The sequence below is a fragment of the Megalobrama amblycephala genome, linkage group LG13 (assembly GCF_018812025.1).
Source record: "Megalobrama amblycephala isolate DHTTF-2021 linkage group LG13, ASM1881202v1, whole genome shotgun sequence".
NCBI classification, from domain to species: Eukaryota; Metazoa; Chordata; class Actinopteri; order Cypriniformes; family Xenocyprididae; genus Megalobrama; species Megalobrama amblycephala.
Window position 1 is genome coordinate 15,620,459 of NC_063056.1, and position 18,587 is coordinate 15,639,045.

Sequence of the window (18,587 nt, forward strand, 5' to 3'; positions counted from 1 at the left end):
GCACGACTCTATGGTGTTGACTGATGAATTTGCACATGGTTTGTCTTAAAGAATATGAAAAACATGACATAGACATATAAACAACATTTTCACCACATGGGGTCTTTAAGTACTAATGTAAATGATTATAACTGAATAATTTATTAACAATAACAGAACAAATAATAATAAATACAACAAAGTATTTGACAGAAATATATACAATAATATAATATATCAATTAATTAATGCCTTATTTAAGACAGAGTTCTTGTGAATGATAATAATTGAATAACTGATTAACAATAATTGAACAAATGGAAATAAATGCAACAAAGTATTTGAACGAAAAATATAATAATACATTATCCATCCATCCATTCTGCAAACTGCTTGTCCTATAGGATTGTGGACAATATAATATAATATAATATAATATAATATAATATAATATAATATATAATATAATATAATATAATATAATATAATATAATATAATATAATATAATATAATATAATATAATATAATATAATAGCTGACATGCAGTACTTTAAAACAATACTAATATTAGATTTAGAAAAATGTGGTAGAAATCAGGTAAGAATTCACTATTTTATCTTCATTTTACACACACACATATATATATATATGTACATACATACTGTATATGTAAAATTTGTAAATAATTTTATATTATTTTTATTAAAATATATTTCATTTTATCATTATAATTCAAATATAGTCATAGTACATTAATCTCATGCAGAAGAAGTTAACAGTCTCTTACACACGCGCCGCTCCACACTGGTGTCGAAAATGAGGTTTGGCTCTTCTGTAGCCACAGGGCTTGTGTGATCCCCAGCAGACCCAGAGAGATGCAGGACACCCCGAGTCCCATATGAAAGACAGAGAGGACCAGCAAAGTCCAAACAAGCGCTCTCTTGGTGCACATGCTCCTCCGGGCATCATTCCTCAGACTGAGAGAAAAAAAATCAAAGGGAGAAAATCCCTCTCTCACCTCGCCAACCAGCTATTACAGATCTTCTGCACATTCCAGCTTTAAGAATAAAACTGAACTGTTTAGTTTAGTTTTTAACTCAGGTGTCTGTTTTGTATGTTTTTATGATAAATATAATCTAAAATAAGCAACAGCGAAATGAATCTATGTGCTGCTCCTGCCTATTTCAGAACTCTTATAAGCAGATAGTTTGACCATGCAGGTCACATGACTGACCATACCATACACACAAACCATAAACACACAGCCTTAGTAGCCTACTTCCCTGAAGACAAAAGCTGAGTACTTAAAGGGTAAGTTCACCCAAAAATGAAATTTTTGTCATTAATTACTCACCCTCATGTCGTTCCATCTTCGGAACACAAATGTATCTTTTTAATAGCTTGTTTGCAATCACGTGGTTCTGATGACGTGAAATTCAGGTGGAGGGCAGAAAGTGAAAATTAGAATGGAAGAGATGGAGAAAAGTCAGTACTGTGATGGTTTAGAAAGGTGTAAACAGAAAATCACAACATATGTTGGATGTGATCCTTATGTTATGAAGAGGAGCGATTTTTCTACTGAATTGAAAGACTTGCCTGCCATCGAAAGAGGTAGATATAGAGAATGTGAAGCTGCCATCACGCCATGTTCAGTTCTAGTCTGTTTTGTTTATATCGCGCTGCCTTTCTGCTAGTGACTTTAGGGCAGTATTTTGATTTTCTGTCGTGATTGTGAAAAATGTTGCCATTGTAGGTCATTCATGTTGAATCAGTTACCAGATCAACATTGTGAACGGAATTCTACAAAACTTGAGTGAAAACACCAAATGATCCAAAAAAAACGATAAAATGAAAACGATAAAAGTTACATAAATGATAAAAGCTCCTTGTGGTTTCTCGGTTTGATCAATTTGAGCTACCATAAACGACGCAAAACATAGGAATTTTGAGTTTGTGATAGCAATTCCTTTATAGAATAATCACTTCCTGCCCTCCAGCTGCATTTCGCGCCACAGCAATGACGTCATGTGCAAATAACCTATGAAAACTGAGTTTTTTTCTCTCCATTGACAGCTACGCAACTACCACTTTCAAGCCCCAGAAAGGTGTTTAAGACATCATTAAAATAATCCATTTGACTCCAGTGGTTCAGCCTCAATTTTATGAAGTGACGCGAGTGCTTTGTTTTCTCATTTCCAAATCATTTACCACTTTATTTACAAAATATGAATCGCATTCTACTACCTTTCTGGGGCTTGAAAGTTGTAGTTGTGTAGGCTGTTAATAAAGGAACAAAAAAATCTCTCAGATTTCATTAAAAATATCATTTTTGTTCCAAAGATGAACAAAAGGCTTAGGGGTTTGGAATGACGTAAAGGTTGAGTAATTAATGACAGAATTTTCATTTTTGGGTGAACTAATAGTTCAATATAAGATGAAACTTCTGTCATCATTTACTCACCCTCATGTCGTTCCAAACCTGTATTGACATTCTTACTTCTATGGAACACAAAATAAGGTAATCTGAAGAACTGTTTTTTGCCCATACAATAAAAGTTAATCAGATCCAAAACATCATTTTGTGGTTAACTTTTAAAGTTAAGTAATTCAGTAACCTTCTTTTGCCATACTTTACCTTCTTAGTTCCTTAATCGCAACATAACTGCTGGAGGTGACTTCCTCACTGTTTCTATCTGACAAATTTAGTATAAATGTAGTTTAACAAATGTATTATGACGGCTATGACTCTGAAATAGCTCGGTGAGGGGTGAGAGGGGTCTATTTTTATCTTTCATCATTACATAAACTCCAGATACATGGCCCACTATCTATGCTGATGTGCTCAGATGCCCCTCAGTGAGTGTAACACTGCTCTGCCACCCTCTGCATGTGATCCAATGAAAGGGTCCTGCGATAAAGGCAGTCACATCCCATTAATCTCAGTTTGATGTGCCTCAGTGCTCATGAAAAAAGGGGCTCTGACACTGCCGAGTATGGCCGCTCTGTGCTGATCTACCTCCAGGCACTTCTCAATCACTCTCTGAGATCTGCAGCACAGGATGAGATCTCTCCGCCTGAAACCTTAATTAAAAATGTGTTAAATCGTTCTACTGTATTTCTAAAACTAATGCAAGCTAAAAAGGTAGCTAAGTTATACAGTGTGGTTCTAATATAAAACAAAAGCTGTCCATACACTCTCATTCAGTATTATTAACATAACTTTTTAAATAACCGCATTATAAAAACATTTTAATTTTGCTTTATGGTGACAAACCAGCCATGTTTCAGGAAAGAAACAATAACTACGCTACACTGGAGGTCACTGTGTTGAAGCAGTGCAATGTGAAGCTTGCTGTTTTCCCTGTTTGTGCCTCTGAAGTGTGAAGCCAGTATGTTTTCCGGTCATTACCTTTGTTTTTCCTCATTAACATGTGCTGTCACAGGCACCGTGGTGCCCTACAAGTTCTAAACTGGGTGGACATGCAGCACATCATGGAGAGTAAACCCTCATCTTAACCTATTCAGGAGGGTTTTAACTTTTTAAAATAATTTTCACAGTGGCATAACTAGACAAATATATTCATTTTAAAAATCTTCTTGAGTTTTACAGGGCTAGAAATTACTTTTTCAGTAGGCTTCCTCATACATCAACATTTTTCAATACCTTGTTGTTGAGGGGGTGAATTAAAATAAGAAATAATTTAAAGTCACCTTGAGGGCCTCTAGTGGACCTTGGCCACCTGGTCACCTGTTTGAGAACCACTGATTTGACTTTTTCTCTGATCAAAACCCCGTACAGAATGATACAGATGAATATGAACATGTCTGTTTTTGACAGAAAAGTTTGAAGGTTAAAAGGTTAGGTTGACTTTTCTACCATCTAATCTCAGAGTAATTATGACTTGGAACATAAACAATTAGTCTGAATACAAAAACTCTTAAGATTAAGGAGTTTAAGAAGAAGAAATTCCTGGAGTTGTTGTTATGAATACAATGCATAATAGGGTTGTTTTTGGTCGACAAGTATAATGAAAAGTTTTCAGCCATAATATGATGGTCTTTTAATTCTCATGGAAAACTGTAAACTCTTAATGGAGCTTATTGAATCACTTGTGCTTACAAAAGAATATTCATCTTAGCATTTAGGTCTAAATAATGAACACCTAACTGGCCAAAACTCCATAAAAGACTATTATTGTACCTCATTTCATTGTAGGTAATTACCTTAATTCTTAAAGCTGAATTGGCTTTGCTCTATTGCTCAATGGATGCCAATGGTTAGCTGCTTGCAGAATGGAACAAACCAGTCCTTGCAAATTTTTTAGCTGCTTTGTGAGGTAAAACGTACCATTTCCTCACATACCAGACAATATTATGTAACTCCATACAGTATGAAAACAACAGCTAAGGCTTTTCACCAAAAATTCAAAGAGCAGTTTATGATGATTTGGCAAGGCACAGCTTCTGATATGTTACTGGTTGTTTTTCATTGCTCTCGCTCTGAAAAACACTCTTATTATCCCCAACTTTATCAAGCCTTAACTGGGCCTCCAACTCTTTCAGTAGACCTGCTGAAGTAAAATTGCATAGAACCAAATGTTAAAGGGAAAAAAGTAAATTTAGAACATCATTGAGGTTTTTTGACAATGTTGGTGTTACCTGTCAGTATTGGGGGCAATGCATTACAAGTAAAGCAAGTTCAGATTACATTTTCAAGTAACTAGTAAAGTAATGCATTACTTTTAAATTTACAACAAAATATTTTAGTTACTTTTAAATAAGTAACACAAGTTACTTTGTTTTCCATTTATTGACTGACAGCTCTCCTGTCTCCATGTTGAGAGAAATCAGAAGTGCAGAGGTGTTGTGTGCGCTATGTAAACATGATGGTTATTGTGGATCTAGACTAAATGTGAGATGAGTAAATGCCTGCTGACTTGCACAAAAACAGATTCAGTATTCCTTAAAAATGAATAAAAACTGTCAAATGCAAACTCAGAATATTATGCAAACCTGCAATAATTTAATATGTTAAATTACACAAATATACTTTATGTATTTAATCTCACTTTATTAAGCACTGCCTTTGCTGCTGACCTTCGATAATGTAATTACACCATACTAATAAGAAAAAATGACTTTAGATACATATTGCTGAAGTAAAAGTGTTGAACATTCTTCTCCTATTCTTCTGCAATCCAGAATTCAGTACAGCTTTGAGCTGCACCCTTTACAGTACAGGCATGAATTTGCAATTCCTTCAGCTTGAGGCTTATTCATTTCACTTTTGGTGTGAAAGGGCCTTTACACTTGCCAAAAATGTAACTTTTTTTAAATTAAAAAAACAAATAAGCAAGCCCAGGTGAGAAAAAGTAACGCAAAAGTAACGTACTGTAACATTACTTTCCATAAAAAGTAATGCAATTAGTTATTTTTTTAGGGAGTAACGCAATATCGTAATGTACAACTTTTAAAAGTAACTTTCCCCAAAACTGTTTACAAATAGGCGCAACACATTGAGAAGAAGCAACACCCATCGATTATCTCTTTTGTAATGCATTCCAATTTAAATATCTTAGAGTCGTGTCCAGGCAAGTTTCTTTATTGCATCAAGCATTAAAAAGGTTTTCTTAAAAAAAAAAAAAAAATGCCATGATGTAAAAATATTCTAAGGAAACAGTCAAAGCTGAAAGAAATGAAATAGGCCTCTTAAATTATACAAAAGCAAACTGAATAACTGGAAAAAACCTAACTCTATCTCTATAATTGAAATTAATCTATACATGTAGAGCAAGGATGGGCAACTTTGGTCTTGGAGGGTCACTGTTCTGCAGAGTTTAGATCCAACCCAATCAAACACACCTGAACAATAGCCGCTTTTCCGCTGTCGGGCCAGCACGAGCCAGGGCTAACAACATGTCGGGCGGGGCCAATAGCCTCGGACTTCAAGCACTGAGGCCAAAATCAAGTTTACACAGAACAACATCACCTGACCTCACCATGTTACCAGCTGACTGAAAACTAACTAGACCGCAAAATGAGCATGACAGAAGCAAACATTTGGTCTGTACTTAAAGACCTAAGATTCCAGCATCGATATTTGACCAATGTTTTACAATAAATTTTGTTTTTTACTGTAACAGTAATTTATTAATTTGTGTCAGGTGTGCACAATCATGCTGAATCAAACTGGCATTTACCATTTCACATAAAAAGAGAACACATTAAATTGCTTCCATTTATTTATGATCACAAGAATGTACAAAACAACTCCATTAAGGCTTTTAGGTCCAAAGGCTTACGCATTTAGAAAAATATTGATAAAATATCATGTTTATGTAACATTTCTGAGCATTTCTATTCATTTTTCTCGAAATTATGTGATGGTTGCGATCTGAGGAGGTTTAAGCGATCACTCCGTCTCTCTATGCTGTTATCCTTTCACCCAGAACAACAGAGAGAACTCATGAGAGGAAAACAGAAGTTATGAGTTATATTATACGAGTTAACCAGAGTGTGTGACAGATATGCGGATACATTAGTCCGGTATCAACAAAGGCACAGGAAAGATAAAACATTAAACCAAATAAATACATGATTATAAATAAATGATAAAGTACATGATCACGAGTTGTCTACATTTCTCAAGCAGTCTCTGGTTTGTCCATAAACATATGTATTTATTATCTTAAAGGGCACCTATTATGCCCCTTTTTACAAGATGTAATATTGGTCTTGGGTGTCCCCAGAATGTATTTGTGAAGTTTCAGCACAAAATACCCCACAGTTAATTTATTATAACCATTTGAAAATGTCATTTTTGGGGCCTGTTTTAAAAAGAGCTGTTTTGGTGTGTACCACCTTAAATATAAATGAGCTGCATATCCCCACCCTGCCTTTGGATGAGGGCGTAACTTGCATACCTATGGCAATAAACAGTCGGTAGAAGCAGAATGGCTGAGAGTGAGAGACCCGCTGTTTTGTATGGCATTCAGCCGTACATGTTTGAACCGGAATCAGACCCAGATGATGAAGAGACTCCGGCAGAAGAAACACAATTGAGAATGGAGCAGGACGTCTCTGAATGGTTATTTGATACATTTATGTACTTATAGAGTTTTAATCGCGTCCCCTTTGCAATTATGGATGTGCAACACACACACACACACACTGTGATAACGTTCGCGCAATTTTTTGAAACTACAAACACAAATACTGTGATAACGTTTGCTAAGTACAAACAAAATTATATTTATGCGAGGGAACGGTTGCGTCATGTTGACATTACTTGTCGTACAGGTGCTTATGTGGCAAATGTGAGAAGATGGCTACAGAACCAGAAAATATATGCTGCAGGGAGAACAGGTATTAATTTATTTACATTTGTAATTGTTGCAAAAAATAATACGTGACATAAAACTGTCTGACGCTATTTGTTGTATCAAAGGTTACAAGACGGATGAAACAACTTCAAGTCACTCCATCATGTATGGTAGACCATCCCGGAAAACATACACAGTTTTTAATACAATATCTTTAAAAAATATATATATACGTGTGGATACACACTATACAAACAAGGTTTAAATTATATACACAAACATTCTACGACGACAACAACAACTTTAGACGCATTTGTTATTGAACTGGCTGACATCGACTGAAATGACTATTTGCTCAAAAAACATTAAATACACTTCTTCTGGAGGTGACGTTGGATCGCGAACAGTAGGCAACGATCCACACTTGAGGATTAACTTTGAAGCAAGACCTGCTTTGAATTGACCCTCGTTCTCAAAACAGTAAGTCAAAAAATGATTCGCGCAAACATAAACGTATTTTGGAATTTTGAGTGGCGCCTTTCCTTCATAAATAAAATCCATCCACTGCGTTTTCAGTGGCTCTGATGTCGGAAGTAAGTGAAAACTACTATGTTCATTATTACATCCCACAACAGAACACTTATGTTTCTTAGGAGACATTACCGGCTGTCGTTGAAACAATGGAGGATGGTTGACAGATCACCGAGGGCGGGGTCTATGCCAAAACCAGATTGTCAATCAAACCACGTGGGTGGGGCTTAGCGCAATTCTACGTCACAGTGAGAGCAATCTTAGAACAGGGCGTTCTGAGACAGTGCTTATGAATTATTGAGATTGTAAAAAAACCACTGGGTGGATTTTTCTCATTCTAGGGTGGTTTTGCTCACACACTGCCAACACACATTTATGGTCAAACACCATGTAAAAGTGAATTTTGCATAATAGGTGCCCTTTAAATGTTGAAGTTAGCTGGTAGCCTGGGAAATGAGCAGCAGTGTTGACTGTCTCCTGACTCAGGTAAACTCTACCTCTGTTCAAAACACTCCTCAAGCCCCAGTTGACCTGCTTTGGACCAAGGTATTCAGAGGGACAAAACCCCTGGCTGTTCGCCACAAGTAAGCCCCAATGAGGCCCGATCAAGCCCCGGAAGTGACAGTGGAAATGTGACTGGCATGCACTAGCACACTCGCCTTTAGCCCGACAGTGGAACTGCGGCTAATGTCATCAGGATTACTAAAAAGCTAGAGGCAGATGACTTTTTAATCAGAGTTGGAGCTAAACTCTGCTGGACAGAGGCCCTCCAGGACCAAAGTTGCCCATCCTTGATGTAGAAGGTTTTTCAATTGCTTGAGAACACAATGTGACTTGCATACTCCTCCCCCATGTAGCTGGTTGGGGATCCCAACAGAGATCCTTATGAACCAGGGATCTCAGCCCTAATGTCATCCCTAAATTCCTGGCCTCCTGGGAAGACCCCTATAGTGGTGGAGCATGTGGGCCTGTGAACTACCAGCTGTGCCAAACCTGGGGGATGAAAAGTGGAACAAATCTACCATGTACCATCTACCAAAAAAAAAAAAAAAAAAATCCTTGCTACGAGCACTTTACTGTCATAACTGTGACTTCACACAGCACTTATATACTCTTGTTCTCATGTTGATTTGATTGATTCTACTGTTCTTATTTGTAAGTCGCTTTGGATAAAAGCGTCTGCTAAATGACTAAATGTAAATGTAATGTCAACCTCCTGATGCGCTGGGTCCCAGAACACCGCTCTGCCATCCTGACAGCAGAAAAAGAACCACCTGTGGTTGAACTTCAATGAACTGACCGAACAACTTGAGAGGCCCTGTTATATTTCCACCTTAGACCTAACAAAGGGGCACTGACAGGTCCACCTTCCCCATCGAACTAAGGACAAAATGCTCTTCAACACTCTCTAGGGACACTGGCAGTACCAGGTCCTTCCCTTCGGGCTCCATGGGTCCCAGCCACATTCCAGAGGCTTATAGATGTGATCCTACGAACCCATCAACAGTGCGCTGCGGCTTACTTGGATGACATAGTCCACTCTGAAAGCTGGGAAGAACATCTAACACGATTACAGTAAGTGTTTGAAGTGTCACCTATGCCTTTCCGAGGCATGGTACCTGGGTTGCTGCATCGGCGAGGAACTTACTGGGGTTGGCAGGGTATTATCAAGCTCTGGCTTGCCCCCTTACAGACTTGCCCATGAAGGGCCAGCCAGATAAGGTGCAGTGGAACCCACTGACAGAGGGAGCCTTCTGACAACTATAGACAGAACTCATGTCTTCCCCCATACTCCACGCTATGGACTTCTTGCTGCCCTTCACCCAGCAGATGGATGCTTCTGATACGGAGTTGGGAGCTGTCCAGTCTCAAATGATCAAACAGGAAATCAGCCAAAAGCTAACATTAGCAGAGATGAGGTATGCTGAGGTGGAAAAGGAAGCACTGATCATAAAGTTTCCACATTCTACCTCCTCCTTGGCCGCTCCTTTACTCTGGGAAACGCTCACTCCATTGGATGTCAAAGGCAAAGGACACTAATGCAATAGTCCTAGTTCCTAGGACCATGCAGATTCCTAGTTCCTAGTCCTTTGGGGCTCCTTCAAAGGTAATGCTGATGGTTTGTCCCAGATATTCTCTGGCTGGTCAGGTCTGGTAAGGGTCATTCCTAACCCCTACTCTAACAGTAACCACCTCTCCTACCCACAGGAGAACCACATGCAAGCATGAAACTAGGTGAGATGGAAGATGTAATAAATCAAAAGTTGTGATAAGTAACAGTGACAGTAAGAATATCATGAAAAGAGTATGTAAATATGTAAAAGAGTATGTAAATGTGATAAGTAAACTACAATATTTTCTATGTAATTTATGAAAAATCAAAAAATTGGTGGTGAAACATTAATATACAAAACTTTCCTCAAGAAACCTCTGTCTTATTTGGGTCAGTGCTTCTTAGATTTAATTTAGTCTTCAGTTTGCAAACTTCTCTCTATATAACCAATCAGAGAGCTCTAGTCCATCATCATCGCATGCTGAGATTTGGACTGGGTCAGTGATATCTAAAATAACACCCTAACAGCCCCTGTGGGCTGTGAGACAGAAGACCACTCAATTACGTCCAGAGTTTTGGACATCAATCACATTAATATCATAAAGATGTGACATGGTTTGTAATTGTCCATTAAACTCCACTGAATGGACAGAAATTGAGAATTTTTTCACCCTGGGCTTTTACACTTATTTTTAGTACATAATCATGACTTGGTAAAAGGCCAATATCACTTAGCTGAGCTGAACTCATAGAGGGTGAGACTGAACAATGAATCTCTTAGAAGGATAAGGCCTAGGTAAACACACAAGTTAAATAAGCAACAGATACCACAGAAAAGGGTGAAGTACATTTTGGTGAGGGTTTTTTCTTCCCCATTTTAGGGAAGTTTGGGAATTTTAAGAGACTGTGCTGATGTGTAACTGAGAACGCCTGAGATCTCTAAGCAACTGACCATACTTACTCTTGAAATAGTTCAGAGAGTCTAGCATAACCAAAGGCTAATGAGCTTTATAAGTATCCTGTGAATGAGGCTGTGACATTGAGGTCACTGGAGAACCAATTGGTGTCAAAATAATGGCATCATTTTTAAATCAGTCAAAGGAAGTGAGGCTGAGCTGCACATCGCTACACTAGCCAGAATGCAATGCATATATAGGGTCATGTGTAGTTATGATATGCTGCCCATTGTGCATTTCCCATTAAATAAAATAAGATATTTAAACAATTTAATGAAGTAATTTTGAGATTAAAATATTTCAAAAACATGTTTTTATTATTATCTTCATTACCGTAGAGCTCCTTCATGACATAAGGTGTCATATTTTAAGTATTATAAGAAATTTTAAAGTGTATTAGCATTAAAAAATACAATACAAAATAGATTTTTTTAAGACAGGAAAAGTTTGCAATTATACAAGGACCCTCACTCTTAAACACTGTAGTTAGTACACTTAAAATGACAACTAGAAAAACACAAAATACAAAAATAGATAAATACAATTGGTCAGTATCATGCAATATACTTAAGTATAACAAATATATGACGTTAGATCTCATACCTAGTATAATGGTACATCCTGGGATAGTGAAATTATTGATATACTGATACACTGGGTCACATTCCAAGAGGGCCAAAATGCGTGTAACACTTACCAGACATTCCACATACAGCTTCAAATATTAAAACATACTTATATTGACACTTGCAATTCAAGCAAGACCGTTTAAGTAAAACAAAGAAAACTGGTGACCTTGAGGCAGTTCTTCTAGAATGAAAACATATTTCAGATTTCATCACAATTAACAAACACATTTCCTATTTCTTTTTCCACCAACAACCCTTAAAAACATTAATATTACTTTGTAACAACTTTGTAACAACTTTTAAGAATCAGACAAAAGTTTGTCAGTGAATTCAATGAAACAGCAGTGTCTATAAAAGTGTCTATAAAATACAACACATATAATATACAGACGTGTATACAGTAACAAATATTCAGTACTTTTCAAAGAATGGATGTCATAAAGGATGCCACCAAAAGTAGATATTTATGACGTCTAAAAATATGGCACAGCTATCAGCATGAACTCAACATGATCACCTCAATATGAAGTGCAGGTGCTCCCATAGATGTCCCCTAACCTCTGAGGAAGGCAGATGCCCTTAGGACCTCCATGCAGTTGACAGTGATGAGAGCTCCAGTAATCTGTCTCCACTGCTTGGTCACTGGGCTTTTCATCTTATCCAGGGCCAGGTGAAGGTCTTGAATCATATCCCTGTAGCCATCCCCGTACCGCTTACTCCAGGCAAACAGAAAGTCGTATGCAGGCTTCCACATTGACTATTGAATAAAAAACAAAAATCAAATATATGTAAATGTTGACATGATAAATGCTTGACTAGGACTATATAAATTATAATATAATATAATATTTAAATATTGATATGACATGGCATGACTAAGATTGGGTTAGAGCTTATTCTGAAGATCATGTCAATGATAAGTAAACAATATATTATAAATTGAACAAGCTTTTTAATATTAAATACAAATAATATAAATATATTCTAATATCTTACTAATATCTTTTTGATTTTAGCTTACCTGGGCACTAACTTCTCCATTTTTCCCTTTGTGTGGTGCCTCATAAGCAGCAATCTGGGCACCAGAGAGCTTCCCTAGTCGCTCGGCAAGTTCCCGCCAACGCACTCCAAGCTCTACTGCTGTGGACAGAATCACTATATCCTGGATGAGATGGGCTACTACGCCTTGAACATCCATCTTTAACAACCCCTGCGGGAATATAAATAATTAATAAAACCCTTGTTTTCCTCAAAATTTTGATATGCACAAATGCATGCAAGAATAAAATAAACGTACAGTGATAAGCTCATGCTGGAACTTTTTCTTGATCTTCTCTGCATGACAGTCTTCCTTGAGCTTTTCTAGAACACAGGCCACCTTCTCCGCCTCAGTTTCAGCATGTCTTCTGGAGATGGTGTCAACTGAGACCTCGGAGTAACCGAGGGCCTCAGCAAAGGTTCTCCAGCATTTGACATGCTCTGTGACTAAGGTCTGAATAGCAGAGTACATGTAGGTGAGTTTTTTAAAAGGAATTGTCATATTATCCAAGAGGACAGGAGTGGTGAGCTTAATTCCAGTGAAGTCGATGACTTGATCCTTGGTTATGATCTTCAGGTTCTTGCAGTGCACCAGGCCGACTCTTCCTCGAAGAAAGCCAATGTACCATTCCTTAACCTTCATCTGACCTACAGATCTAACGGTTTCCTTAGAAAGCAAAGCAATTGTATCACCTTTAAAGTATTCCAGGAGATATTCCACTCTCGGTTGTCTGAGAATCGATTTTATCGCTACCCCATACCAATGCAAATCTACAGGTCTGTCCTGAAACTTCTGAGTGAGGATTTCTGGGATTGATTCCTCGGGAATGGGCTCGGAACGAGTCACTTCCCTCTGGCGATCTGCCCGCCTGTGGTTGTGTTTTTCCGACCTCAGAGGGGCAGCCTCAGGGGAGGTGAAATAGAAGTCTCCCAAAGTGAGACTGTTTGTATCCTTCACCTCAATGCTGAGTTTGAAGGGACTCATTTCACCTCCACCCACCTTGACCAGATCTAATGGTATATGGAGCACTTTTCCAGCTTTAAGCTGCTCCTGCTTAACCTCTTTATTCTGATCCACCGGTTTCACTTCGAAGTTTGGATCCAAAACTCTAGTAGCAAAGTGAAGATCTTTCAGACCATGTGGGTTGAACTGATGCTTTCCCCAAAGCTCCAAGACAACAGGGGGCAGGTTCCTGTCACCCCTCTGGATATCAGAGAAAGGGAGCCTGGGTGGAATATTATTATGGTTCAATATGACTAGTACTACTTTGAGCGATGGGTGTATGTGCTTGGGACCGTAGACGGCCACTGTCATATGGCGTTCCAAGTAATCCCATACAGACTTTGCAGGTTGTTCCAGAAGTGTGGCCTCAGCAGCAGTTATGACATACATGTGCGGTTTTAAATCAAAAAGCTTCATCTGTAACACATCATTGTATATGTAACAGTCTTTTATCTTCTGATAAGGTCCCTCCTTCCTTTGAGAGACTAGACCCACGAAAGAGGTCAAGACTTGGCTTGTGGGGTCATTTTTTACTTTAGCAGCCATTCTCATTTCCAGAGAAATGCCCCCTGAAACATTATGGTTACTGAGGTTGACCTCTAAAAGAGGGCTCAGAGTTGTGGTGTAGATGTTGTTTATTCCAGTGGGAGGATCGAGGAGAACTTTGAGGCCAATTTCTTGGATCTCACCTGGGGGGACGTGTCCCTGGGGAACATGAGCAGTGATATCGGACTCTGGCAACTGCACAGACCCTCCAGTGTGGTCAATCTTGCAGAAGATTTGAATGTCTGTGGCCTGAGTCTGGGCCCATCCAGGACTTTGTTTCATTAGGCTCAGATCCAAACAGGACCTAGTTAGCTGCCTATGGCTTAACCAAGCCATTTTATAAGCTTCTCTGTCATTCTTCAACCACTCAAAATCAGGATTCAGGAATGGTTCCTGAGAGCTGAGTCTCATTGACCTCTTGTCCTCCTTCTTCTCAAGGCTGTCAAGTATATCCGAGGCACTTCTCCACCTCCCAGATCGGTTTAAATTGTTTTGTCTGGGTGCTAAAAGATGGGCAAAGTTTGTTTCATCTGATGATGTGCTGAGAGAGTCCTCGTTAATACTGTCGAACAGAGATAAGGGATCCTCTTTCAGCATGGACACTCCAGAATCGTAGGTGCTGGTGTGGACAATTTCATTTAAGAATGGATTTGACCTGCCCATCTGATTCCAGAAAGGGTTGCTAGTATGTTTTGGATTTTCCATTTCATTTGGTACGACAGGCCACTCAGAGCTTTTTCCAATCTCATAACCATAACCCCCTAAGAGAAGTCACAGGAGAGCTAAGAACCCCAAGAAATCCTAATACATGTATTTGTTAAGACAGTTACATCAGTTTGCATAGTATATTTGTGAAGCAAATATAATATTTTGAAAAAGTGTTTCACGTTTAACAAATGGATAAAATAATGGAAAGAGATAGAGAGAGCATAATTACCATGAAGACTGTTGTTGTTGATGGTCACATTCTCGTCTATATCTATCAGCGTCCCCTCCGATCTACTACGAAGCAGATTTCCTGTACGACTGTTTGACTTTATCTTTGCGGCTGCCATTTTGTATATCCAAGATCAAATGTCTTTGTCTCTAATGTCAAAGCTATATATAAAAGTAATGAACAAATTAACATAACATATATGATGTTACATTCTTAAAAATAACGTTTTTCTATCTCAGCAGCTTGGGTTACTAAACCCAAGATTATCAAGATCATTTTCGCTATAGTGTTCTTGAGTTGCCTATATGGTTATTAGAAATTAATGAATTGTGTGATTGCATGAATGCAAAGTGTTGTTCTGAACCAGTTTAAGCTTTTGTAAAGAGCTATAGAGAAAAAAATAATTCATTTAGAAAATCAAAAAGGTACTCCTAAAGCCCGGAACACACCAAGCTGACGTCGATTAACTAGTGGCGACGAAAGCAGACTGCGGGGTTGGCTTACGTCGGCAGTGTCTGGGTCCAAAGTTGATCTGTTCTGCACCTGCGTTAGATGAAATGCCTTTCCATACCAGCAGGTGGCAGTAGCTGAACAGCCAATCAGAATGATCAGATGGCCCGATTGACCGACGAGCTCCGTCGCAGATTCAACATGTCGAATCTGCCGAAAAAAAGCTGACGGTGCGGAACACGCTGAAGGCAGGAACACACCAAGCCGATGGTCGGCGGTCGGGCAGTTTTTGTTTGACGGCCGACTAAGTTTTCTCAGTGTGTTCTGCAGCGTCGGCTGAAGTTGGTCCTCGTAGGCTTTAGGCCAGAACACACCGACGCTCGACACGGCCAAGTAGCACGTCAGTTCTGCGCCTGCGTGAGATGAAATGCCTTTCCGAACCAGGAGGTGGCAGTAGCTGAACAGCCAATCAGAATGATCAGATGGCTCGACGGACCAACGAGCTCCAACGGCGATTCAACATTTCGAATCGGCCGAAAAAAAGCCGACGAAGACCAACTTCAGCCGACGGTGCGGAACACACTGAGAAAACTTAGTTGGCCGACGAAGAAAAACTGCCCGACCGCCGACTTGGTGTGTTCCTGCCTTTTGGCATCGGAGCTCGTCGGCCCGTCAGGCCATCTGATCATATGCAGAGTCCGTTCTTACGCAGGCGCAGAACGGACGTGCTACTCGGCCGTCGGCTGTCGAATATCGGTTTAGTGTGTCAGGACAACTTTGGACCCAGATGCCGCCAACGTGAGCAAACCCCGCAGTCTGCTTTCATCGCCACTAGTTCATCTGCGTCAGCTTGGTGTGTTCCTGCCTTGAGAAAACTTAGTTGGACGACCGCCGGCTTGGTGTGTTCCGGGCTTAAAGCATTAGGTTATAAAACCCTTTGTTTTATACTGTTCTTGTAACTGAAACCTATATGATTCAATAACAGTCTTATAAATCAATTGACACTAACCTTATTGAACATAACAAACAACTTATGTTTTTCCACACATTCATTTAGAATTTTATATTAATAATTAAAATCATGCAATTTATTCAAACAGTAAACGTTCAACAGTAAATGCTTACAAACAAATAAATGACTCAAACTTTATGCATAGTCTCATTGAGTCAGTCAGCGAAACTTCTCTTGTTATTTTGAACCATTTCTTTCTGTCATGAGTCTCTGAATCACTGTCTAGTATCCTCTGTCCTGTCTCCGAGAATGACTCATTAAATTGCTATTATGCAGTGGCAATGCATGAAAACAGGTCTGTCTTGTCTAAATATCAGTGTCTCTCATACACAAAGCATTGTCTCAGTGGTAAAGGGCTGAGTACTACTGTATTCAAATCAACACGCGCTAACACGCCCTACATCAGCCACGTCACAATACACCTGTTTGTCCTGTATACCGCATGCAAACGTCATCCCACATTAAAAACATAAGCGTTCTATTCTACTGAGAGTTCCTCTATTAAATAAATAGCGGACATGTAATCATTTAAGGATTAATAAAACGCCAGGACGACACGGAAGACACGCTGTCCTCCAACAAGCATGCACATAGATTTAAATCAAAACACGTGAAAGACTTGATGTAATCAAATACGTCTTTTTTACTTGTTCGTGCTTTGGTTGAACAAATACCTATAGCTTATATACTAAAAAATATTATTAACCTGCTTAAACGTAAAAACACTTACCTGAAACATGGTAGGTTTTCCACTCAGTCCATACGCGAACTTTTTAATCGGTGGGGAGTGACTCCAACTGTACACCTTACACTTCTGTGTGCCTCTAACTGCTTGAATAGTGAAGAAGTGCACACTGGGATACGTAGTACCCAACAGTCAAACAGTTGTATTGAACGTCATGCTCAGGTTCTCATTTAGACTCCACCACCCACAAGTCCCTTCTTTATGTACACACAGAGCGTTGCAACACCTGAAACTCCACGGAAAAAGTGGTTTCGGTATGCAAATTCATGAGAGGAAAATGTGTTTTTATGTATAAAAATAAAATAAACTACAGCATTTCAAATTCCAATTATGAAATATCATATTTTAATTTCTTATTAATGATAGTCTCAACAAAGCAAACTCTTTTCCCACAACATTTTCTAAGTTTGTTTACAGTAAACACTAAACAGGCTATAGAAATTCACCAAATAAGATCATAATGTTGTTCATGAGGGAATATTTGTTTATTACCTTTTATGACGTTCTTATGATGTCAATGCAATAACCTATTCACACGAATAACGTTTAGGCTATATATCATATATTTATGGACTGTTTTATTATAAATACGCTTTTACATTTTCAGTTAATTTCTCTGAAAAATTAAAAGGCTCTTCACTAATAAAATTCAGAGGTCGGTTTTTGTTTTGTTTTTTGAAAAACAAACAAACACATGCATAGTAAAAACTACCTATTAGTACCAAATAATCTTAATTATTCATTTTTATTTATTTATTACGTTATTTACATTATGAATTTTAAATGTCATGTTGAAAGTGCAGTTTATACCAAATTTGTGTGCTCAAACGTAACATTTTAGTCAAAATAATAGGCTCATCAGCAGATTCCACACAGGACATGCCACCATTTTAAGTTTCCATTTTTATTTAGTAGAATTTAGATTTAAGACCAGATTGACTTAAGCATCAATTATGGAGTTCTGTGACATCATATGCAATATTTCAGGTGTGCTACTGCCTCATTAACACGATTAAATGTCAGTGACCACCCTCTAGTGGTTAACTTTAGCTAGTTCAGCTATGCATTCATGGTGAGTAAAAGTTTACCATTTCACTTTACCAACTAGTTGATCTAATAATACTTAAATTATGTATTAGTAGTTAATGTTAATGTTAACTAACAAATTGCATTGCATTATTATTGTTCAGTGTTAATTCCTGTTTGTTCGTAAGACAAATGCATTAAAAATATTTTAGTATACATTAACATATTAATAAATTAGAGTTCATTATTTCAAAATACTTGATTCATTTAACTGATTTTAACAAATTTAACCTAAAACAAATATTTGTACTTTATGTTGACCAATCTGAAAAAAGAAAAATGGCACTTGCATGATATTT

The 18,587-nt window shown here is 38.2% G+C and overlaps 1 protein-coding gene across 1 annotated transcript; it reads right to left on the bottom strand.

Moving 5' to 3' along the window:
* Positions 1 to 11,138: 11,138 nt before the first annotated feature.
* macc1 (MET transcriptional regulator MACC1) lies at positions 11,139 to 17,374 on the bottom strand. Its single transcript, XM_048153474.1, has 5 exons — positions 17,188 to 17,374; positions 14,996 to 15,156; positions 12,769 to 14,819; positions 12,493 to 12,681; positions 11,139 to 12,228 (listed from the first exon to the last, which is right to left on the bottom strand). The coding sequence occupies exons 2-5, from the start codon at positions 15,111 to 15,113 to the stop codon at positions 12,025 to 12,027; spliced, it is 2,562 nt and encodes an 853-aa protein (XP_048009431.1). The 5' UTR covers positions 15,114 to 15,156; positions 17,188 to 17,374; the 3' UTR covers positions 11,139 to 12,024.
* Positions 17,375 to 18,587: the final 1,213 nt, after the last annotated feature.